This window comes from Podarcis gaigeae, assembly GCF_964106915.1.
Source record: "Podarcis gaigeae genome assembly, chromosome: 11".
NCBI lineage: Eukaryota > Metazoa > Chordata > Lepidosauria > Squamata > Lacertidae > Podarcis > Podarcis gaigeae.
The window spans coordinates 28,229,547-28,254,590 of NC_139687.1; the positions used below are offsets into that span (position 1 = coordinate 28,229,547).

The 25,044-nt window shown below is 40.4% G+C and overlaps 2 protein-coding genes across 7 annotated transcripts in view; one reads left to right on the forward strand and one right to left on the reverse strand.

Moving 5' to 3' along the window:
* The window catches only part of RHOBTB3 (Rho related BTB domain containing 3), a 34,960-nt gene extending 25,434 nt beyond the window's left edge, over nt 1-9,526 (reverse strand). For 2 of the 6 annotated variants that reach the window (XR_014556082.1, XM_083702352.1), the window contains exons 1-2: nt 4,693-5,140; nt 4,251-4,476 (exon numbers count right to left, since the gene is read on the reverse strand). Coding sequence is in view for 5 of the 6 variants with exons in the window: in XM_083702352.1 (XP_083558478.1) it covers nt 4,251-4,476; nt 4,693-4,694 (228 nt within the window). In the remaining variant the exon portion in view is untranslated. Of the gene's footprint in view, nt 1-4,250; nt 4,477-4,692; nt 5,141-7,143; nt 7,522-7,806 lie in introns of those variants that run through there. The other 4 variants (XM_083702356.1, XM_083702355.1, XM_083702354.1 and 1 more) reach the window with 4 other exon arrangements.
* Nucleotides 7,581-17,828, forward strand: LOC310826922 (carnitine O-palmitoyltransferase 2, mitochondrial-like). Its single transcript, XM_083702332.1, has 5 exons — nt 7,581-7,833; nt 9,574-9,654; nt 11,626-11,732; nt 13,411-14,709; nt 17,255-17,828. Exons 1-5 carry the CDS (start codon nt 7,655-7,657, stop codon nt 17,581-17,583), a joined length of 1,995 nt encoding a protein of 664 aa, XP_083558458.1. The 5' UTR covers nt 7,581-7,654; the 3' UTR covers nt 17,584-17,828.
* Nucleotides 17,829-25,044: the final 7,216 nt, after the last annotated feature.

A 25,044-nucleotide genomic window follows, 5' to 3' on the forward strand; every position in this document is an offset into this window, starting at 1 on the left:
GAGTGATTTTTTATGATGAACTGAATGGTTGCTAAAGTCAAGAACAGAATTTGTAGTCTCAGTTTTGTTTGTTTTTACTTTAAAGCCATTTGCATAGAGATGGCCAGAATTAACAAATTCATTACTATGAAAAATTACCTTTAAACTTCATCTCATTCATTTTTGCAGCAACCCTGTCTTTGATATTTCCACTTTAGAGATAGGGAACTGAGTGCATGACACTAATTGGTGAGTTAATAGGTGCACAGCAATTTGGATCTAGACCTCCCAACTCAAAGACCAACATTCAGTATGGTTTTAGAACCTCTGGTTGTTGTGTTTATTGGTATTACTTATAAGGAATCTTTATGCAGCAAAATTGTTTTTAATTTCTAGTAAATTGTAGCTACAACAATCTGTTCACAGGTATGACTATAACTTAAAAACACATGAGGTTTGTTTTCTAAAATGCTGCCTTTTAAAGAAATTAATGAGAAGGTGTAATTCAAGGTCACCTGCACTACTGACAGCTTAATCTAGGCATAATATCCCTGGCATGGTTGTACCGTATGAATACTAATTATAATTTAAATAAATGTGTCTTCTTTTCTGAATATCAGTAACATTTGTAGCCATAAAAATGGGAGAAATCATTCAAATCCAAATGAAGTACTTACTAATTTTTAAATGTATGCCCAAACTTTCTTTTAATAAAGAACTAACCAACTATAGTATTATAGAAGAGAACTTGGCTTATTTTTCGTCTGTGAGATACTTTTCTATTATTTGAGCTTATTCCAGTTTACACGTTCCCAGCATACAATAATCTGCATTCCAATACTCCCTTTGACTAGCAGTTTTCCTCATTCTCTTATTTAAATTATTATAATAAAATTCTGAATGTCCAAGTATGGAGAATGACAATCTTTTGTTTATTCTTACAAGCAGAGGCCACCGGATATTCTACATTTGTTTCTCCAGTAGTATTCTGGAAAGTTCACTACTAGAGAATGGAAAGGCCAGTCCAATGTCCTTGCTTCTTATGCAATGTATACTTATTACTAGCTGATGAAAGGCTTTCAGAGTAATCTCCTGCTCTCCTTATTTCTCAGTGTGTAAAATTCCAGTCTGCAGAAGTGCAGAAATAGCACAACAATTTGAGATTAGCATTAGACTTCCAAACATTCTAAATAACACTAGACAAAATAGAGGAGATAAATTCAGAATGTTTAGATCTGTGGGAAGTAAACGCAAGACGGGAACAGAACAGAAAAGTACATTCAAAGGAGAAGGAACAGAGAAATGTGAAAATCGAAGACACAGAAAACAAGATCTGGAAGATTAATAAAACCAAAATTAATGCATTAAAACTTGTTTAGTGAATGAATGTACTGAGAAGTGTTAATTCACAGGCATATCTCTGTACATTCTTCACCCCAACATTCTAAATGTTGACCAAATATTTGCCCAGTTAGAGAGCAGCTATGCTGAAATCCCAGACTTCTGCAGGCACATTAGGAACCTTGACATACTTCTTAGGCCATGATAGTTAGGGAATTGATGTCTAGAAGAACCTATCTGGAAAGCTCAGATAAGTTGCTGCAAAAAACACTATGCCTGAAGAAAGCTGACACTGCAGTTGTATACCTACACATCTAAGAGTTAGCTTATTTCTAAGTAGACACATATAGGAATGTACTGTTTAGTCAAACAATTTGAGATGTGCATAAAATACCAGTTTTCAACACTAATAATAAATAGCAGAAGTAACCCAACTTGATTGCATTATGTTCCAGACAGTAAATGCAAGGTCAGATGAATCAATAATGTTGACTGTCAGTTGTCTCTGCATGTTTCCATACACAAACGTATGTATGCATATACTAATCATTGCATAGCACAGATTGAGAAAGGGTAAAGGTAAAGGGACCCCTGACCATTAGGTCCAGTCGTGGACGACTCTGGGGTTGTGGCGCTCATCTCACTTTATTGGCCGAGGGAGCCGGTGTACAGCTTCTGGGTCAGGTGGCCAGCATGACTAAGCCGCTTCTAGAGAACCAGAGCAGCGCATGGAAACACTGTTTACCTTCCCACTGGAGCGGTACCTATTTATCTACTTGCACTTTGTGCTTTCGAACTCCTAGGTTGGAAGGAACAGGGACTGAGCAATGGGAGCTCACCCTGTCGCGGGGATTCGAACCGCCGACCTTCTGATCGGCAAGCCCTAGGCTCTGTGGTTTAACCCACAGCACCACCCGCATCCCGCAAGGGTAAAGGTAATGGTAAAGGGACCCCTGACCATTAGGTGCAGTCGCGGATGACTCTCAGATTGAGAAAGGGTAATGATCTTAAATCACTGTTCTGCACATATGATCAGAAAAACTACAAACTATGAATGCTTTGTGTGAAGCTGTTCAATCTATTTCATGTTTTTAACTGTGGGTATAGGTCCAGACCATGTTATTCATTCTAGATTTAATAGTTCAGAATGAATTTTTAAACATTGTCCTCAGGATTTGTCATGAGGCAAGAGATATCTTAACACTATTTGTAATTATTCACTTTTTAAATCTGTAAAGTCTCCAGAATTATCTTAAGTGATAGGATTTTTAACACAACAAAAGTTCTTCCTAAACGATATTGTTTTGGGCACATGGCATGCATATGCCAGGGATACAGGGGACCTTTTTCGTCTACTGCACCAGTTCACGGATTTGAATGTTCCCTAAAATAAACTTCATTACTGAGTTACTATGAAAATTCAATTCTCCCCTACAACAGCAACTATTGCACTGAAGTTATATGATCATAGTTTCACTACTTAATAATACTTACAACAACAATGTAGTGAAGAGTAACACAATAGTAACTCCTCACTCTACCTGTGCCACTTTGTACTTTAAATGCCCTGTCATTTAAATTATTTTTTGTTTTTCCTGGTTTCCATATACTCTCTTCAGATACTATGCACTTCTGCTATACACCTATCCCAATATGTTGAAAATGGCTATTGCTCAGCAACAAGATTACCCATCTTCCATTCCAAGGGATTGCAAATATAATGGCACTAGAGAGGGTGGGTATCAAAATTATAAGCTGCTTTTTGGAAAAGGCCCAAAGAATGTGGTCCACATCCATCAGATAATTTCAGGGAATAGATTCTTGTTAACAATCTACTGTATGTCGCATCTTTAGATACTAGTCAACTCCAAAATAACCAACCGTTCAGTCACTCAAAAGATTTTCCTTGACGTACGCCATCTCAAAACATTTAGGAATTTCTAAAGAACCATAGTCTTCAGCCATTTCAGACCTGGTCCCCATGTTTAAATTTTAAACTGCATATGTCTGTATTTCTGTCCCTCTCTTTCATTTTACTCACATTACATTGTTCCTATTAAATGCATACACAAACACTCCAAAAATGGTGGTGCTTTCGATGCAGCCCAAGTGTGGTTGGGAAGCCATGATTTTTTTATAGAATATCTGTAAATGAAGATGTTGCATACAAGGATTGAGGGTAGGGAGGAAATCTATTTAAGTGAAAATAAATGAAATTTACTAACAGAACCATAAGTTGACCCAATATAATTTACCCAAGGTCTTATCAAAAAGTTATAAATATGATTCCTGATAAGTGACTTTATCACTAACTCCAGAAACACTATTAAGAGCCAAATTGGTATATGGTCAACTTATTACAAAAATAAATAACAGAACATGTACTCTTTTCAAAACTTTGTAATCATGCAACTGTCAATCAAATTCAAAGGTGAAAGCCTCATAGAAAATTAGTTGCATAAACTGCTTTACTGTTCTAAAAGTTCCAGCTAAATGTCTGCATTAATACAGTTTTTCAACCCTCCAATATGTGTTTATTCTCTGAAACACATGACTTCCATATCAGAACAGCAGGTGATGGTCCTGTTTCATTTGATCTTTTCACATTTCTTCAAGGAATGAACTTATTCAAATGGCAGTAATTTACAGAAGATAGTATTTTCAGTTCTCTTTTTCTATGAAGCTATATTCTAATAACCTTATACTGCTTTAGAAGTTGACCAAACTAAGGCAGCAATCCTAATTCCACTTACCTGGGAGTAAGCCCCACTGAATTCAATAGGACTTACTTCAGAAGACATGATTAGGATTGCACTGAAAAGCTACAATATTAGCATAATTACAAGGATGTAAACCCCTTGGAACTTAATTAGACACCTGTGTAAATACATTTAAGATGGCTCTGTTAATTTCATATTACAGTCTCTTACCCAGAGAGGACAGTCATGTACCACCAATCTGACATTTCCAAACACACAGGCTTGATATTCGGTGAATGCAGGATTTCTAACATAGTTGGCAGAGTTTAACAACAAGCTGCTGTCAGTCTCTGAAACCAGAGCACTTCTCCCAAGATAGGTCCAAATCAGACTCCTCTGCTGATCATCCTCGGAAAAGCCACCTCTTTCATTTCCAAAAGCTACAACGTGAACGGACCTACAAATAAACAATGTTTTTAATCTGCTGGTATCAAACATCTATTATGACAAAATGAAAAGAATGTGGGAAAGGGAGAAGAGGGGGGAAAGCAAATGATGTTTTTCAAGTGACGACAAGAATCATGATTATTTTCTCAAGGCACACGGGTTTTTTTGTTGTTGTTTTTGCCAGAGACAGGAAACACTCAAGGAACAAATAACACAACCCACGTACATGATCTTAAATCCAAAAGCAGGAGAGCAAGGTGACTATGGATCCTGCAAAAGCTGCTTGCATTATAAATCCAAAGCTGCTTGGGTTTATTCTTTCTCCATTTCCTGAGGTTGTTTCATTCACCCCGTCGACGGCTGTGGGGTCCTTCCGCCACCGTCCTCCTCCTATTCAGCAATCCCTTCTCTGCAAGTGGAAAATGAGCCTTAGCTCTCTGTGACAACAGCTCGCTGCTGCCGAAGGTGAAACCGGCACGTAAACTCAGCAGCTCCCAGCTTCGAGCTCAGCCATTTGCCTCGTGACGTCAGTAAACCCTACCAACAAAGGGTATTAGCACCGGCAAAGGGAAGAGCGGCTCGACATTTCTGCAGAGCCAACATAATACGGTCAGGTCAGCAGAGGGAGAGAGAAAAACAAAGTGTGGCGTTGGGAACAGCAGCATTGCTGTTGCTGCTACTAGCGGGAAAGAGATCCATAAATACATGAGCTCACTGGCAGCCAATCCACTTCCAGTCATTCCCAAATGCGGGAAGGCGGGCAGCCCGAGCTGGGGCAGAGGCGTCAACACTCAAGAAAGAAATGCCCTCAATTTGAAACATTTGCTTTCAGACCTTTCACTGGCACAACAGTGACATTGTTTTGGGGGAAAAGGCGTTTCAGATGCTGCATCCTGCTTTGTTATTAATAGGAAGGTTAAATTGCATCTTATATTTGATTGTAAATATACATGATTTTTTTTAAAGGAGTGGCCTCTAAATAAAGTATCTTTTGTTCAGTAAGAATTTGTTCACTATGTCTGTTACCTTTCTAAAAGAGAAATAGGTATTTTATGAGGCTCTTAATTTTAAAAAAACCCTGCTCCTAGCAATGCCACTGCAAATCAATTTCGCTATATAAAAAAGGAATTCTTAACAGTAATAATATTAACAGAATATGCATGGCCTCCAACTTAAGTTGCAGACCCATCGAAAGCAATGGACTTTTACTTAGATGGATGCAACAATATGGGCTGTCGCCAATGTCTGTTATACTCAAGAGTAGATCTATTAGAAGTAATTGACATGGCTTAGGCATTACTTTAAATGGGTTAACTCTGAGCAGAACTTAGTTGGATATCACGTATGGCTACCAAATATGGGGAGCGGGAGAGTAAAAGCAACAAAGAGCACTTCAGACAAGTTTGCTCTGGATCTTGTAGCACATATTTATTACAAGGACTAAATAGAAATCTTATTTACAGTAAAACGTTTTGGCTTCCACCTTCATCAGCTGCTCTGATAAAAATGATGCTGTTTCACAGGTGGTAGTTAAGAGACCTTTGAGGATGCTCAGAAAGCCTTCATTCCCTCAAAGGTGCTGGTACCACCCACTAGGCTGAGGTCATGTGGTGTTAATGTGTCCAGCATGTACAGCCAGAAGTTCTCCCTTTTTTGCTAACACTGCTGGATCTGTTGGCATATGTCTAGAATTACTATTGCTAATTCCATCAGGTCGCGTTTCTCAGAAGTGTTTGGCAAACGCTTTGTCAAAATTGCAGATCTGTGGTTTCTAAAACTGTGTGCCTAGCTTGTAGCTTTACCTACATATAGTTGATACACAAAACACATGAGATGAGCCTTCCTGTTTGCTTTGTTTTTAATCCTTAATAAATGCAGCGAAGGCAGGAGGCATTGAAATACTACTTCTGGGTTGTGCAATGTGTTGCTTTCCAAAATAAAATATGCAATTAATTCCTATAAAAACATACGGTCTGCAGACAAGGACGTAGCCAGGATTTTTGTTGGGGGAGGGCAGGCTTTTGTTGGGGGGGGGAGTATTTTTATTGTTTTTTATTGCTGGGGGGGGCAGCTGCCACCCTGCCCACCCCCTTTGGCTATGCCCATGAGTCTTCTCTTTGAGGCTGCAAATGTATTTACACCTTAAAAAATACGAGTGACCTTATTTATACTGTGGAACTATTCTCAGCATGCTTCATTAGGCCGATCGCGGGGGTTTCAATACTTTTGCTTGCTGCTCCTTAAAATAACAAGGTTTGCCCTTATGTTGGAAAACTGGTTTTAGGTGTGGGGAAGCAGCGCTTCCGAGTCATTTATTTCGCACCTTCTTACATAAAATGGGTCCCACTCTGGGCCAGATTTAGGTTTGATGAGGCCCTAAACTACTGGAGGTAATGGGGCCCTTTATATATCCAGCTGTCCTTTGACAACAACAAATTGTCGCTGTTTTTTGTGTTGAATATATGCTATATGGTAATTTATCGACCTAATAGGTATCTAAAGCACATAACCATTTATCTAAAGCACATAACAAAATTTGTATTTTATCAAAGTAATTGTTGAACTGAGATGCAATTAAAAAGAAGTATATTAATAGTGAAATACAACCCTATATATAGAAACGAGCAAACCAGTGATATTTTAGGGAGCAGGCTAGAAGGCGGGGCCCATTACTTACATCATAGGAGCCTACACAACACAAAACACTGTTGCTGTATGTAGGTTTTATTTTATTTGTTTTTTATCTTCTATTTTGGAAATTTACATCCAGTTGTTGTTGTTTTCTTTAAATTTTTAAAGCTATAGCTTGTTTAGCTTATCCGTAAATCCGGCACTGCAAGGTAAAACGGGTGACCTAGAAACATACACCGACCGAGGTGGAATAAAATATGAGGCGGGGGAGAAGCTCTACCCCCACCCCACCCCCGACCAGAAGAACAAGAAGAAGAAGAGAGCACGAAACGAGGGGGCCATGAGGGAGACTCAAAAAACAAGGCCGCCTCAGCGCTCGCCCGCGCCGCCTCTGCAGAAGAGCAACGGCCTCTCGCGCTCCCTCGCGTTGCCCTGGTTACCGCCCGAGCGGCCCCCGCCCCCACCCGCCGCGGCCGTTTGCCGCCATTCTAAGAAGCGCGTGCCGGCGAGGATCGGTTGGCGCCTGCTCTGTCACCCCCCCTCCTTTTCAACGTGACATGCACCGAGCGAGGCCACGGTGGGGCGTCGCGGCCCTGTGGAGCAGCGCGGCCAGGAGCCGCCGCTACTGGAGGACCGTGGGGCAGCTGGAAGGCATCGTGTCGGAGCAGGACACGGACCATCACTTCGTGCACCGGAGCACCATTCCTACCATGCACTTCCAGCCCAGCTTGCCCAGGTTCCCCCGCGTCGCCGTTGCTCCAGGCTTGCGGGGGGGGGGTGAGGAAGAAAGAGGAGCTGAGGAGGAAGCGGGAAGGCGAGCAGGTCCCTCGTGCTTTCTTCTTCCTCCTCCTGCTCTTCCCAAAAAGCCACTCGTTCCCACAGAGGTTATATATGCACAGTAGTTTGCACTTAAGAGCAAACGCAACAAGACACCTCAAGTGAAAGCCGGCCCGCTTGTTGGGCAGAGTGCTTGGGGCTGATCCTACTTGAGTGAGCTCCTCCTTCCACCCTGAAGTGCAAAATATAAGTAAGATTTATTTGACCGCGTTGTACGTTTGCATTGTGAGTCGTCTCAGGACCATTTTTAAAAGCTGTCGCCTTAAATACTAATGCAGTTACCGTCTGCAGAAACTTAGGCTGTGCAGAATATTGGGTTGCGATCCTATGGCCACTTACTTTAGGGCAAGTTGGTTGAGCTTTGTGGAAGTACATTTTCTGGTAAACAGATAGGATTGCGCTCTTAGGCGTCAAGGCACCACAAGACTCTTTTTGTGCATGCCATCTTAACACTAGGGTCCATTGTGGGTACACCATGCAGAGATGCAATACTGATAAGGGACGTTAGCAAAGTCCAGAGCTTTCCAAGCTTTTCATGTTGGTGACACACTTTTTAGATGTGCATCATTTTTTGACACTGTAATTCAGTTTCACTAGCAAACCAGAGGTTAAACTAGCCTGTTTCCAGCTTCTGGAGGAGTGCAGGGAGCATTTGCACAACACACTTACAAACTGCAGCCGATGTGCTCATGCATGTCCTGGGCAGAAGGAGGACCTGAGAAAGATTCCTTCATTGATTGATTTATAAATAATATTTATTGACATTGTGTGCACATCTGTCCACCTAACATTTGTTCTATTAAAACTAATCTCATATCAGTTTTCCTGGGAAACCTAAACATAAATTAAGACTAATTATGCCTTAATATGTCTAGTTTAACTGGAATAGTTGCACCCTGTTCAATGGCTGCTCACAATCCATAAATGGATGTAGTGCACAGGTGGAAAGTGTGCAGCATTTAATAACTGTTTAACCATCCTGATTATACTGCAGGATTGTAGGAAGCATTAAGCTGCTTGAAATAAGATGCTTTTTGTAGGAGACAAGTGTTTCAGAGCTTCTGATCCTCACAGGACAAAATTCTGTTGTGTATCTGCATGCATGTTTCTGTGAGCATGGGGATAGCTCATACTGGTCCTCACCTGCTGACATTGCAGATATAAATCAGTATGAGTGAGGCACTGCTGGTTTGCTACTGTAGGGGGTCCCTGATATGTGATTTATTTCGCTTCCTCTGATTTTCATTGTGCATTATATCCTTTAAATCTTAGAACGCATAAAGATTCTGTGTGAATGTATCCTTGTGGAAATAGAACTAGTAGTCTTTCCACTCTTACTGTTTTTAACATTTGTAGATAAGAGGCTTTGGTGTCTTCATTATTTAAGTTGTCTTTAATTTTTTAAAATAATACTTGTGGCAAGTAAGAATCACCTCTGGGTGATCAGGCAACAAAGGCTTTGCAAATTAAAAGAGTATTTATTCTCCCCCATTCCAGGTAATCTATAAATTATGTGTCTATGTGCCATAAATTATTAATTTAAATAAGAATGAACAGGTGGGCTGGTATATTGAAGGGGAGGTAGTAATCTCTGAGGATTTATGTGCCGGATCTATAATTTGTCAATATCCATTTGTAGATTGCCTATTCCAAAACTGGAGGATACTATTAATAGATATTTAGCTGCCCAGAAGCCACTATTGAATGAAGAAGAGTACAGGTACAAGAAATGACACTTGCAATTATTTCAATATGTCAAATGTAAACACAAAAATTAACATTTGCTCTCCAGCTCTATCACCAGCAGCTGCTTAAACAACTACTCTCTTGCATGGCTCTGTATGTGTTTTCTATTGGTGCTCCTTGCCAATAGGAAGAGCTGTAGCACAGTACATGCTTGGCATACTGATTGTCCCAGCTTCAATCTTCAGCATCTTGTCTGAAACCCTGCAGAGATGCTATTAGTTAGTGTAGAAATAAGACAGAGGCTGTGTACACACTAACCCATTTGTAGCACAAAAATGTAACTTTTCTCGATCAAGTATTGTTAATGCCTGTCCTCAACATGCTGCTTTCAGTCTTGATGCGCTGGTTATCTCCCACTTGGACTACTTTGATGCGCTCTACGTGGGGCTACATTTGATGGTGACTCGGAACTACAGTTAATCCAGAATGCGGCAGCTAGATTGGTGACTGGGAGCAGCTGCTGAAACCACATAACACCTGTCCTGAAAAGCTACATTGGCTCCCAGTACATTTCCGAGCACAATTCAAAGTGCTGGTGCTGACATTTAAAGCCCTAAATGGCCTCAGCCCTGTATTCCTGAAGGAACGTCACCACCCCCATTGTTCAGCCCAAGGCCCTTCTGGCGGTCCTCACACTGCGAGAAGTGAGATTACAGGGAACCATGCAGAGGGCCTTTTTTCAAATGGACCCATTGTGGGGTAATGCAGAATCAATCTGCAATGAGCTTTCCTTTTTGAAAATGGAACCAATTTCTCAAGAAGCACTTTTTGGGGGTGCCCAAAAAATAAAAAAAGATCTAGATTGTGTGTGGACTATGTAGAAAAAAACAACTACACAGTCTTCAGTGGCTCTTGTGTATACACAGCCTGAGCCAGCTGGACATATTCTCTGACTCAATGTAAAATAGCTTCTTATATTTACTGGTAACTCCTTCCCAGAAAAATGTATGGTGCCACTTCCCGCTCCTCAGAAACCACAATTTCTGTGAAACCTTTGACTTAAAAACATAGTTTGCATCCCTAGCTGAATGAAAACAATCTAAGATGCAATCCTTTGCACACTTACTTGGGACGTGTATGTTGATGGTGCTGTTTCACTGATAAATGGGGTCCAGACCTTGTTTTTAGTTGGCAGTGCACTTCCTCTCCTCCTTCCCTCAAATTTTTTGGTGTGTGCAGATTATGCAAGGGAGTGGTATGCTCCACCACTCACTTCCTGCTCAGCTTTGGAGAATCAGAAGTGACACAATCTACTAGGGATGGACTTCTGCTTCTTCTGCCTTCTTTTGCTGAAGGAACCGGGGAGAGAGGTTCTGGTGTGACTTCATACTGGGTCTGAGAGGTGGCAGAAACAGCCCAAGTCCTTTTGCTGCTTCTGCTTCTCTAAAACCTAGCTGCTAAGGCCCCTGATAAGAGAGACCAGTCCCACCTCAGGTTCTTTCCACATGCACAGTGGAAGACTCTTCTGAGTTCTCTGGAATTTGTAGACACCATAGGGGACCTGGAATTTGTGTTGATAATCCAGGTAAATGATTCATGCAGCAAGTTCAAGAAGACCTGTCATAGCAAACTGTCTTTATGGACTCCTAAATAGAATTCATATAAACATTTACTTCCTCAAAAACTCCAAGCCTGGAATTACAACAATTTCTATTTACAATATTTGTTAGCCTTGACTTTGATTAAGGAGCACACCTGACTTGACTCTTTTCAGAGTCATATTTACTTCATCCATTAATTTCATATAATGTTTATTTAATGTGTGATTCGTTGAAACACTGCTCCTGCACAACCTACATTAATGTCCAGGTGTGTAAGGGTGGCACTATATATTGCATATATGTGTCACATAAAAGGGAATTATATTAACTAAATATTATAATTTATTATAATAAATACTATTAAAATCCAGTGCTAAGATGAGTAACACTTTTTCAATTTCTAGAAATACTGAAAAAATTGCTAGAAAGTTTGAAGCTGGAGAAGGGAGGTTAATACACCGTGATCTTCTGGAACATGATAGACTTAATAAGCATACAAGTTATATAGCAGGTTGGTTTTTAATATTCTTGCAATTAAAAAAATGCCCATGAACTTTCTTACTATTATTGATGTTTATTCCAGAGACAGTTTAGGAATTGTTTTTCAACAACCATGCTCTCTCATTATGTGAGGATTGTTTTCCCCCACCAGATTATATGTTTGTGATAAAGTAGTCATGTAAGAATTCCACTTCATGTGGAGACTGCAGTTGAATGCTCTATCCCAAAACTTAAAAAGTTGATTGCACAATGGCTAGTTCACTCATGATATCTAGGTGAATAACAGAATTGTCACAGGATCACTTTCCATTTTCAAATTGCAGACAAAACACAATCCAAACAGAAAAACAAAGCACTCAAAATGGTCAGCTGAATGAACTCTGTACCTCTGCTGAAACTTTCTGTCTGGTAGACTACACATTATCCTGTATCTTTTGGTCCTCAGAAGCATATATAGTCTTGACTTCTATTACTCTCCACAAAAAAATTAAATGTTATCTTCAGCGTTTTTCAAAGTTCTTAAATCACTGGTTTTGTTTCAAGTTTTGGAACAGCCAAGTCTCTGTGTTGCATATTCTCCAGATAATATCCTTATTTAGTATTCATTAGCTTAATGAATTCCTGCCAAGTCTAGCAGTTTGAAAGCACACAGTGCAAGTAGATAAATAGGTACTGCTTCGGCTGGAAGATAAACATCTTTTCTGTGCACTGCTCTGGTTTCGCCAGAAATGGCTTAGTCATGCTGGCCACATGACCTGGAAAAACTGTCTGCGGAAGCAGACAAACGCTGGCTCCCTCAGCCTTTAAAGCGAGATGAGTGCTGCAACCCCAGAGTCGCTCACGACTGGACTTAATTGTCAGGGGTCCCTTTACCATTTACCTCTAGCTTAATGAATACACATATTCTGTTAGTATTAGGTGAATAAATATTGACCAATATAAGAAGAGCTTATTGGATCAGACCAAAAGCCGGTATAGTTAAGCACTCTGTTGCTGTTGACTAAGTAAATATCTATGGGAATCCCATAAGCAGGACATAAGCACAATAGCACTCTCCCACTTAAGATTCCCAGCAACTAGCATTTAGAGGCATACTTCTGATATTGGAGGGAATATATAGCCATCATTGATAGGTTTATCCTCCATAAATTCATCTAATCCCCCTGTAGAGCTGATTAAGTTGTCAGCCATCACTACATTACATGGTAACAAAATTCCATAGTTTACCAATACCCTGCATGAAATACGTTATTTCTATTTCTCTGTCCTGAATCTCCCTGAAATTCAGCTTCAACTGATTACTCTAGGGTATTGAATTTTTCAACACCACACATACATTTGTACATGTCTATCATGTTCCCTTATGCCTGCTTTTTTTCTAAGCTAAAAAATAAACCAACAAAAATCTTCTGCCTAGGGAAGTTGCTCCAGCCCCTTGATCGTTTTGTGAACTGCACATCTTCCAGCTCTACAATATCTTTTTTGAGGGGGGTGTGTGTGACCAAAACTGTTCTTATTTGGGTAAGACCTCAACTTTCTTAGGGTAGACTTTTTTCTTTAATGGCACATGTGACAGTGATTGTTATCCACACTGGTGACCTCTTGGATTTGATTGTGCAACTATCTTTGATATATCAAAGAGACAAATGTGCATTTTATTAACTGGATTTTTTGTTTTGTTTTTGTAGGGCCCTGGTATGATATGTATCTTTCTGCAAGAGATCCAATTGTTTTAAACTACAACCCTTTCATTACTTTAAATCCTGACCCAAAACCGGAATACAACAGGCAAATAGTGAGAGCAACAAATCTGGTTGTATCATCGTTAAAATTTCTTAACAGCCTGAAGAATAACTATTTGCGGCCAGATATATATTATGTCAATCGCAAATGGGGTCAGAGTAAAGTATTCAAACATTTTATCCGTATTCTTCCACCTAGTATATCCTGGTATGGAGCGTATTTGGTGAATGCATATCCTTTAGACATGTCACAATATAAGTCACTCTTCAACAGCACCAGAATTCCTAATTTAAGCAAAGATGCATTGTTCACAAGTGAGTTTGCAAGACATTTGTTGGTGATGAGAAATGGACATCTCTATGTTTTTGAAGTATTGGATGCTTTTGGTAACATTCTACACCCATCTGAAATCCTGGCTCATTTAACACAAATAATACACGATGCTGATCGGTTGCCTAAGTTTGAACTTTGCTACCTGACAACTGAAGATAGAAATACCTGGGCAACACTAAGACAGGAACTTGTTCAAAAAGGTAACGAAGAAAACCTCAAGAAAATTGACAGTGCCGTATTTTGTCTTTGCTTAGATAGAGCTTCCCCCCAAAATGAACTTGAACTCACTCATTGTTTTCTTCATGGATATGGTTTCAATCGCTGGTTTGACAAATCTTTTAGTCTGATTGTCACTAGTGATGGTACTGCAGGAATAAATTTTGAACACTCTTGGGGAGATGGAATTGCAATTCTGCGTTTTATTAATGAAGTCTATAGAGACAGCACAGAGCACCCAGCTCTTATACCACAAGCCAGTCCAGCTCTATTTGTTACATCATGTGACAAGCTTGAATTTAATATGGATCACACAATAACATCTGCTATAAGTGCTGCACGTCAGAAATTTGATCAAAAAAGGGGAACGTTCTGTGTTAGAACGCTTAAGTATAAAAAGTTTGGAAAACAATATTTAATAAATCAAAATTTGAGCCCTGATGCTGTGTTTCAGCTTGCATGTCAGATGGCTGTCTATCACCTGTATGGAAAACTTCTTCCTTCTTACGAAGCATGTAGTACTGCAGCTTTTAAGCATGGTCGCACTGAAACAATTCGACCAACATCTGTGTACACAAAAAAATGTACAGTTGCATTTATTGATCAACGAGGGAAGCATAGCACTGAAGATATGAGAAACATGATTGACGAATGTTCGAAGTATCATAGACGCTTGCAGCTGGAGGCTACATTAGGTTAGGTCTTTTCAACATTTTCTCATACATATTGGATTTCTGTTGTTTGACTTGTCTTACAGAAAGGGTAATGTTTCCTAGGAGTTTTCACATGGAGATACATTCATTCTGGCTTTTCTTCATTTAACTAAGGACCTTGCTGAGAGATAGATAGTGCAGTGATATTTTTCATACTTTATTTCATTTATATATCCCTCCTATGAGGAGCTCAAGGCATTACACGTCATTCTCCCATGCCCATTTTATCCTCACAACAACCCTGTGAGGTAAGTTAGGCTGACAGATTGACAGCACAATCCTATCCATGTCTGCTCAAGATTAAGTTAATTGAATTCAATGGGACTTACTTATTACTAGGTAACAGTGCAAAAGATTGCAGCAGCCTTTGTGACTAGCCTGAGATTTATGGCTGAATGGGGCTTTGAACTCCTGTGGCCTTAGCCCTGATCTGATCACTACACCATACTGGTTCTTATGAGGAGAAAAATGCCCTTTCTCTAGGATATTTATAATGTTAACCTCTCACCACATGCCTTTTAAAATAAAAACTCTCTAAATGAAGAGTACAAAACATGTTGAAATGAAGATATGTGACTTTTAAAAAAGTCTCTTCTTTGAAGGATTCTCTGTAATTCAAAATTGGCTAGATTTGCAATTATCAAGAGCTATTTGCATTTTGGTTATTATAGGTCCAGTTCTGTCCCCCTAGAGGAGCTATTTGTATTAAACCCACCAGCAACATCTATTCTTTACGGTGTCTGCATTCTAAAATCTTGTATCTTTTGTTATTCTAGCAGAACTTGGTAGGTAGCATCACCCCAGTGACACAGCATTAGGGCTTTTCTCTCTTTTGGTCTGATAAAAAATTCTGAATCATTCAAAAGCCAGCTTTATTCATTTATTTTATTTATTTATTAAATTTGTATACCGCCCTTCATCCGTAGTTCTCAGGGCAGTTCACAACAAAAATACAAGCTGAAAACATCATAAAAACAAGAACAAAAATATTTCAACATTTAAAACACTGACATAACAGTAATAGCACCTCACTTGATAGCAGCTTACTTATGTCCTTTGGAACTTCGTGAAACTAGGAGAGTCTATTCACAACTGTCCTGTCCCTAAATTAAGGTCATTGAGGGATGCCAGTTATGTTTTACAACACTTCAATGACATCTGCTGTGTGGTAGCCTAAGAGAGGGCATCCTCTGTTGTGGAGCCCCGGGTGTGGAAGGTCCTTCCTTTCAGGATATGGCTAGCACCAACATTTGAGTTTTTGTCACCAGCTAAAAACAGTATTGCTTAGATATTTGCTAAACAATTCTCTTAGTTATGTAGGTTATCTGAATTTGTTTTAATTACTATTGTACTTGGTGCGGTTCGTTTTTATCTGCCCTGTAATTTGAAGTCTGTTTATTTGTTTCAGTGTACTCTCCTGAGATTGCTAGACGATCAAACACAGCCTTAAATAAAATAAATACTCTATGAAACAGGAATGTTCTAAAATTCGGCATATTTCCTAACAGTCATAGACATTCAGATGCCATGCTAAATAGTGTTTTAGGATGGCATTTATGAGCCTACCTTCCTTCCAGGTTTACATGCTTTCCCCTCTTATTTCCTCCTGTAGCCTGGAGGCGCTTAGAAGCTTAAATTTGCCTTTTTTCATCTAAACCACAGACCATAGTTCACCATTAAATATACCAACTTGAAATAATAGATTATGTAGCTGGTTTGTTGAGACCAATTAGTGCTAAACCACACAATGAAAAGTTGTATCTAAGAGAAAAAAATAAACGCTTTCAGATTCTTGCGCTCAGTTGTGTGGGAGAATCACAGAACTGTAGAGTTGGAAGGGACCAACCCCCTGTAATAAAGGACTATGCAGCTGTCCCATACGGGGACCATAATTGCAACCTTGGCTTTATCAGCACCATGCTCTAACCAACAGAGAAGAGATATAGCACAGAAGATCAGGAGGAAGGTAGGCACATGCATGTCATGCTACACCAAATGTGGCCATACACCCCCTAGTAAGATGACGTATGGTTATGCTTAGTGGGGAGACATTTCAGTGTATCTTTGGGGATACTCATGGGTGTCTAGCTGTCTGGCATCATTAGACAAAGTTGCAGGTCATTCCAGGATAACAGGAAAATATGATAAAAATCAGGAATGGCATCAATGATAGAAGAAACTGCTTGAAGCTGTTTAAAAGCTATCACTTAATGGAGGTGTTTTTCACAAAATCATGTGTAAATAGTGTTTTCTATTTCATATAACTAGAATGGAAAATTATATTTACTAAGTACATAATCAAAATGCTCTAGCTCATTTTCTGTACAGTAGGTTGTATCCAAGGGTAGTCATAATCAGGGCAGACCGCTTGAAATTAGTGAACATAGCTAGCTTTCCTTTTCACCTGAGCTTTTGGTCATTCATGTGGGTTTCAAGTATTTGTGGCCTCTTTTAGTAGGCAGGATCTGTAAGCCCTGTTGTTGTTTTAATACTTACACTATGCATTTGCCCTTTTCTTTAAATCCAGGCCAAGGATTTGATCGCCATTTATTTGCCTTGAAGTACCTCGTCCAGCGCAGAGGTGGACGTATGCCTGATATTTATAATGACCCAGCCTACAAAAATATAAACCATATTATAATTTCAACTAGTACATTAGGCAGTGAAGCAATTAATCATGGTGGGTTTGGACCAGTCGTGCCAGATGGTTTCGGAGTTGGATATAACATGTTTGATGATTGGGTAGGAAGTATTATAACTAGCTATTTAGAAAAAGACTCAGAAGAACTTATAAAATACCTCGAATATACATTGAATGATATATATGATGTCTTAGAAGGAAGAAGTCTTAAATAGTATCAAATTTTCTATTATATGGAGCTAGCAAAATAATGATGCAAAATTAAATATTTATATATTGTGCAGAGGACTATGAAATGCAACAGTTAGAAAATAAACATTGTAGAAAACAAAAATTTCAGACAATGGTTAAAGTAGTTCTATGTCAATGTCAGTATACTAATATTGTAATTTCTTGTTCTTATTGTATATTATTGTTACTACTATTAATGATTTTATAGTAAACATTTTTTATGCAATATTTTTTCCATTGATTGTATTCACTGCTGCTCATCTAGGGAAATCATATTGTGCTAAAGAGTATATCAGTTTTGAGACTAATCCCAAACAGTGCAAAACCAAGCAATATATATGCCAGTGTTTATATGTGTCACCCAGTCAGCCCGCTCTCAAAATGCTTCCTTCCCTCCCATTCTCAAGTGTAATAAAATATGTATATACATTTTAGCATGCAGAGTCAGCACTGCATCATATTATAATTTCAAGGAACTTTCCCTTTCTTATATGCACATCAACATGGGAGCAAGGAGCAGATCTGAGTAGCTCTGCCCCTGATGTCCCCTGCTCCTTCACCCAGACTCTTAAGTCAGCATGACTATCTGAATGGAGGGGAAATGCGGGTCTTCTGGGGAGGAGTGATGGCAGACTAGTTGTTGATTGCTGACACTCTCATCGGCAGAGATAATTATGTGGTGATTCAAGGTAATCAAGATATAAGTCTTGGTTACCAAACTCTCTGAATGGAGGGGAACTTCACAAGTATGTGCAGGTTGTGTGTGTGCAGTTTGTTATACCACATCAGATAGAAAAGGATATAAAAATCCTCCTGCATTTTTCTTTCAATAAACCTAATCCTATTATAACAGTCCTAGTAATTTGCATGAATTCCCTTTAAAAAGAACTGGGACGGGAGTTTAGGGATGATTCCTGGAGAAACATGGGGTGGTGAGGAGGGGCTCCAACAGAAAACTACTTGTTGTAGCTGTTGATTAATCAAATCACACTGTTAAGTCTTGTCTCAACTTATTACTCGTAGAGGATACCATTTATACTTAATATTTCTTCAATAAAGGCCATGTTACTGACTTACAAAGAAGAAAGATAGCCAGTGCAAAAACAGAGTAAAACAACACTTAAATAAAAGCAATGTGGTGTCTGCGAGGCTCATTTTATAAAAAGTAGCTTTCAGTGAAATAACAGTCACCCAATACACGTGATAAAGCTTACAATCCTAAAAGCTACTGAATAGTTTGCAGAGACAGAAAAGGAACACATACTAAAAGCAACTGATTAATCTGTGTACAGAGAAAACTAGCCAGTTTAAAGTGCACAGGTCACAAGTTAGAACCGTTAAGAAAGTAAACAATTAACAACATAACTTGCTGAGCAGTCAAAATAAACAGACCAAAACACAATGGGATATTTTCCTCCTTTGCATCAATGGAGATTCCTGCTACATGGAAAGCAATTGAAAAGAATATCCAGATTTCTGACAGATGAAATATGCATGTTTAGTTCTTTTAAGTAATCCCACTGACATGCAGGCCGAGACCTAACCTAGATGTATATTTTGGATACCGGTGAAGTGTGAATCCTGAATTTCATCTAGTAAGAAATAGAAAAGGGGTAGTAATCAATTGTTGGGGATAATTGGGCTTTGACAGAGACAGGAGCCACTGCAGATATTCAGTATTGGACCCTCAGAGAAAGTAATTTATATATGTAATTTGGGATTCAGTCTGGTACTACTTTCCACCCCTGACCCCGTCTCATATCAGGCTTTGAAATTAGTGTGAGAACATTTTAAGCAGTGATTTCTCTTGCAACACCAATGGCATTTGTTTCTGGCAGTTAACACGCGGCAGCAGCTTCTGCATTCTGGACCAACTTAAGTTTCCAAACTATCTTCATGGGCAGCCCATGTATTGTAGTGCATCAAGAGGTGATGAGGGCATGCATAACTGTGGCAAGACCTTGTCTCTGTGGGACAGATTACCTGCATAATTCAGGAGTACCCACTGTTGCTTAGACACAGACCACTTAGTCCAAAATTGGAGTTATGAGTATGATGTGAGGACCTTTAAAAGTAGCATCCTCACTACTGCCTCTTTCGTACTACCGGGAACAGTTTCTCCCAGATAAGTATTGGTTAGATACAACAGGGATGGGGAATCTCGGGTCCAACGGCTGAATGTGGGTCCCTTGGTCTCTACCCAGCAGTCAGAGCTCTACACAGCCACACACCCTCTCCCTAGACTGTAGTCCCCACCAACCCTGATCTGTACCTTTTCCAGGTACATTTACTGTTTTAATGAACAACCTGGCAGAATGAAAGCTCCTTTTGATTTTAGTCCTTCGAAAGAGGGAGTTTGAACGAAGTATAGGCGTAGTAGGATTTATAAATGCTTTCTCTACATTGCTGGAAAGGTAATTTAGCAAACAAATTTTATCCGATACAATTTAGAAGTGCCAAAGGGAACCTAGAGTATGGCATGAAAATATTACGCACTACAGCTACACATACTGTAATATTACAGTGGTGCCTCGCAAGACAAAATTAATCCGTTCTGCGAGTCTCTTTGTCTTGCGGTTTTTTCGTCTTGCGAAGCACGGCTATTAGCGGCTTAGCGGCTATTAACGGCTTAGCGGCTTTAAGAAAAAGGAAACAAACTCGCAAGACCTCGCAAGACGTTTCATCTTGCGAAGCAAGCCCATAGGGAAATTTGTCTTGCGGAACGACTCAAAAAATGGAAAACTCTTTCGTCTAGCGAGTTTTTCGTCTTACGAGGCATTCGTCTTGCGGGGCACCACTGTAGAAGCGTAATGTGAAATTTGCAGCCATTGGCAACAATCCAGTACTAAGCAGGACTGCAAAAAAAACCTAACTCAATGGCTATGTACATATTACCAGCTAAAAATGCTGCTACATCATTTGTTTTTTCAATTCGGAGTGAAGTTGGTTTAGAAGGAAAAGCATCAAAACACAGTATTTTATTAAAAACAACAGAATATATACAGGGCAGATATAGACTGTGGCTAACATGTGAACATCGCTTCCCAAACCAGCGGTGGGAGCACCCTTGATGCAATGTAAACAAATGTGTGCACATCCTGTTTGTCCCCCATGTCTTCAGCAAATGGATTCCAGGAATGGTGTAATAACAGTTTATTTCACCAGCCATGTGAGGAGGGCACTCCCTCTTAAAGTTCCCTCTTAAAAAGAATAATGACCCAGCAATCTTCCTTTTAATGATAATGATAATGATAAAGTTTGCTTACATGCAGTTCACTGTATGGTCCTGAAGGCAGGCTTTATCTTGTAATTACAGATACAGAGAAAAGTGTGGGTTCATCCTCTGTGAGAGATGAGCCCATGTGCTGCTGGCTGAGAGCCAGCAGACAGCAAAAGGCAAAACAGAATAAGGCGGAAAAGGGAAGATGGCTGCATGACCAGGGTCTGTTAGGGTCACGCCACTCATTTCCTCTGTTCCCCTGGTAAGGGAATTTCAATGGGAGGAGCACGTTTTGGAAGCTAAGCCTGCTGAAATTCATCTAGACAACTGTTAAAGGTACAGGAGCCTTGTCCTCTTTCACATCTGACCACATCACTTTCCCTCTTTCCTAGAAACATATTGCATACTTAAGGTGAAATCTGGAATTTTCATGTGATCCCGAATGCTCTAGGTCTTAATGCATCAAACTGTCCTCCCCCCCCCCCCACAGAGTACCGTAATTTGACTATTTTTTTCTCTCCCTCCTTGTATTGACTTATTTTTCAGGACGGCAATTGCACTGTTCAGGAGTCTAGGTCTGTTGTGGCGAGAGTGGTTTCTTCCGCTCATGCAGTAATGATTAGGCATGGGCTAGCTCATCTCTCTCGCTCTTCAAAATCAATTGCTAAATTCGTGCAGCCACATCTTAGTCAAAAATTGGCAGAGCTGCATAGGGAATCACATGGTCTCTTTCAGAAACTGAATGCTCCCAAACAACCTCTTTATAAATTGAAGGTAGGCAATGGGTGTGACTGCTCCATCTCATATTTTCTTTTCTTTTTAAAAAAATATTTTATTAGGAATTTCAACATAACCATCTCATATTTTCTAAGTGAGTTCTAAGTGAGTGTGTGAGGGATTTTCAGCACCACAACAGAGGATGAGAAGGTAAAATTTCCTCCTCCATGCCATCTTGAGATTTTCATTAGTGAGTTCTAAGTGAGTGTGTGAGGGATTTTCCACAAGTCTCTCCCCCCCCCCCGAATTTGTCTGGGGCAGCAGCGATAGTGTGTGGGCGCACAGAGAGTTAGCAAACCACATCAGGAGCTCTGCATGGAAATATTTAGGAACTGTCTAGCATGTGAATATTAGCTTGTTATCCATGTTGAGCTTTATGTCCCATTGATTTAAATAAGGAAGATATAAGCAAGTTCTTAACTCTCCCATTCAAACCAAAGGAACTTAAAAGTGCTAAACTTTGAAAGGATCATGTACACCAAACTGCAATATGTCAGAAGAATGAATCCCTTGACTTTGAATTCCAGCTTGGTGTAGTGGTTAAGAGCGGTGGACTCGTAATCTGGTGAACTGGGTTCGCTTCCCCGCTCCTCCACATGCATTAAGGGGAGTGAAAGGCAGGATATCAAGTCCAAACTCTTCTTCTTCTCTACAGGAAAAATCCATGTTCCTTTATGATGTCCTTTCCTATCCCACAAAGACCACCCTCACTGGTATAATGTGCATTTCTTATGCAGCAATAAATTATTTGATAGGTTCGTAAATACTGTTCTTTCTGATCCTTCTTGTTTCATGCTTCCCCTTCCCTTCAGCAAAGAATTGAAGCCATGCATTATTCTTCAATTACTGTGCACCCTTTTAGTGCACATTACCAATGCACAGCTGTAGCTGGCATGCTAGCTGTGACCTTTCCTCGACCAACATTGGCTCCTCGACCATTAGGTCCACTTGTGGCCAACTTTGGGGCTGCAGGGCTCAACTCACTCTACAGGCCGAGGGAGCTGGCATACAGGTTACCCATATATATGCTACTGTAGGTAGGCAATGTTGGTCGAGGAAAGGTCACAGCAGGGACCGAGCCACGGGAGCTCACGCCGTCGTGGGGATTCGAACCGCCAACCTTCTGATCGGCGTCGTAGATTGGGCATTCTAGGACTTGCTGATCAGAAGGTTGGCGGTTCTAATCCCTGCGACGGGGTGAGCTCCCATTGCTCGGTCCCTGCTCCTGCCAACCTAGCAGTTCGAAAGCACGTCAACGTGCAAGTAGATAAATAGGTACCGCTCCGGCGGGGTGGTAAACAGCGTTTCCGTGCGGTGCTCTGGTTCGCCAGAAGTGGCTTAGTCACGCTGGCCACATGACCCGGAAGCTGTACGCCAGCTCCCTCGGTCTATAGAGTGAGATGAGCAATGCAGCCCCAGAGTCGGTCACCACTGGACCTAATGGTCAGGTGTCCATTTACCTTTTCCCTTTAATTGTTAAAGTAGTAAAAGCAATGTTAAACAGTTGAAGAATGACTAAGATTTTTATTAGTTGATAATTACAAGGCTATTTTGGAATTTTTGACAGCAAAGTAGCTGCCTATGTATGTTTGTCACAATTCCTATTATTTTCCTAAAGACACTCATAGCTTCCTTTGACTGATCCTGTCCACAAGGCATTTAATTTCACAGTATTTTGTCTTTTAACTCGCTCTTCCAGTATGTATGCATTACTGTATAGAGCTTTCCTATGGGATTGGTTTAAAAACAAAGTTCAATTGTACACTAGAAAATGGTTTCAGAACTCTGAACTCCAGAGAACCGTCATCAAATTAAGGGCAGTGCAGGAATTTGGTTATTTTCTTTTCCTTCTCAGTTGTCCTTGTCAGTCAGCTAGCCACATACTGTATAGGAAGGGCAGATTGCTCCCAGCAGCTCCACCTACACAGCAGTGAGTGCCAGGCTTATCCAAAACTACTGTGTTAAATGGGGCTTTGTTGCTCACAAACTCTTTCCTGTGCACAGTTTCTCGCTACTGGAAGAAAAGGGCTCTGTTTGCAGCTAGGAGAAAAGGGCAGATTTCTTTACTTAGCAAAAACTCCAGATCTGATTAAGTGTTACAGATATGTGTGGTTTCTGCTGCTGCTGCTGCTGCTGCTGTTGCTGTTTATCCTTTGTGGTGGCATAACTTCTGAAAGCTTTTACAGCATCTCTGCATCAGTTCCAGCACCTACCAGGGATTTGCAGTGTTTGTGCGAGGTTGGCAAACAGAGTAGGATGGGTTTTTTAATACTATATCAGCAACATAGAAGGGTGCCACATGGTATTGCTTTACACTTAGATAGGCCATCATCCAGGGGTACCAACTTGAATAAAATATTGTGGAGGCTCAAGTAAGCCCCTCCCTGCATAATCGATCACATGATGTGGTGCATGCATACCATTTGAATGGCAATGCCCATCAACATTGGGGGGGGGGCGGTCCTCTCAAATATTTTATGGGAGGCGGCAAAGGGACCCCGGCCTCTAGGCGTTGGCTCCTTTGCCATCATCAGTTGCCAGAGTTTCCAAGGACCAGGAGAAAGCAATCTGAAGACCTGTCAACCACTTGTTGGCAAGGGAGAAAATGCCCTATGTGGCACATAAGAAACTACAATATGTTCCCTGACTTGCTTTTAGCCTTGCCTTCCTCATTTTCAGCAAAAGTTTCATAAGTATTTCAATAGACCTTTGTGATGCATGCATATCATCTAGAAACAAAACTGACAAACTAAGAGTTAAATACTTGCATTCCTCAGAGCATGGCTGTACCTAGCTAATATGCATAATTGCGTAATTGCACATCTATCAAGACAAGAATAAGCATGAAAAAATGCCAGTGTCAAATCCTTGAGCATCGTATCGTGAAAGTGAAGCCATTATCACAGAAGGATTATGTGTCTCTGTGTTAAAGATGAGTGATAGACTTCTCTAAGTCATGGTCCTCCATCCTCTGGCAAGCAATTTCACCCTTTTCTGGAGTACATTCCACCAATTTGGACCACCCAGGTGTTTATCACTGCATTAGCTTACTGTATCTCACTCACTCACTCACACACCCACACCACACCCCTACACTCTCTCCCTACAGCCACATAGAGGCATACCTAGTATTCTGCCACAACACAAACCAATTGTACTCTTCTCATTGCCTGTCAAGAGAGACATGGCAAACTACCAAGGAGTTCAGCTTTTCCAGGATATACCTTCAGCACAGTGAATTTGGCCCAAAAGCAGCCTGTCACTTCCAGATGATACATGGCTGAGCTGGCCTCTAGCCGAGTTGCATTAGGCAGAAGCTGGGCTCCCTCATGCCGCCCTCCTGCCTCACGGGCAGATCTATGCACTGCTAAATAACTGCACAGCTGGAACAGCCTTCAGGAATTCTTGCAGGAACCAATATGAACTTTGGCGATCATTTTGAGAAGGA

Bases quoted from the DNA above. Each gene is read 5' to 3' on its own strand.
- LOC310826922 (XM_083702332.1), top strand. From the start codon at position 7,655: ATGCACCGAGCGAGGCCACGGTGGGGCGTCGCGGCCCTGTGGAGCAGC. The intron at 9,655-11,625 runs GTACAAGAAATG...TTCAATTTCTAG, and splicing joins TTGAATGAAGAAGAGTACAG to AAATACTGAAAAAATTGCTA. The intron at 14,710-17,254 runs GTTAGGTCTTTT...CTTTAAATCCAG, and splicing joins GCAGCTGGAGGCTACATTAG to GCCAAGGATTTGATCGCCAT.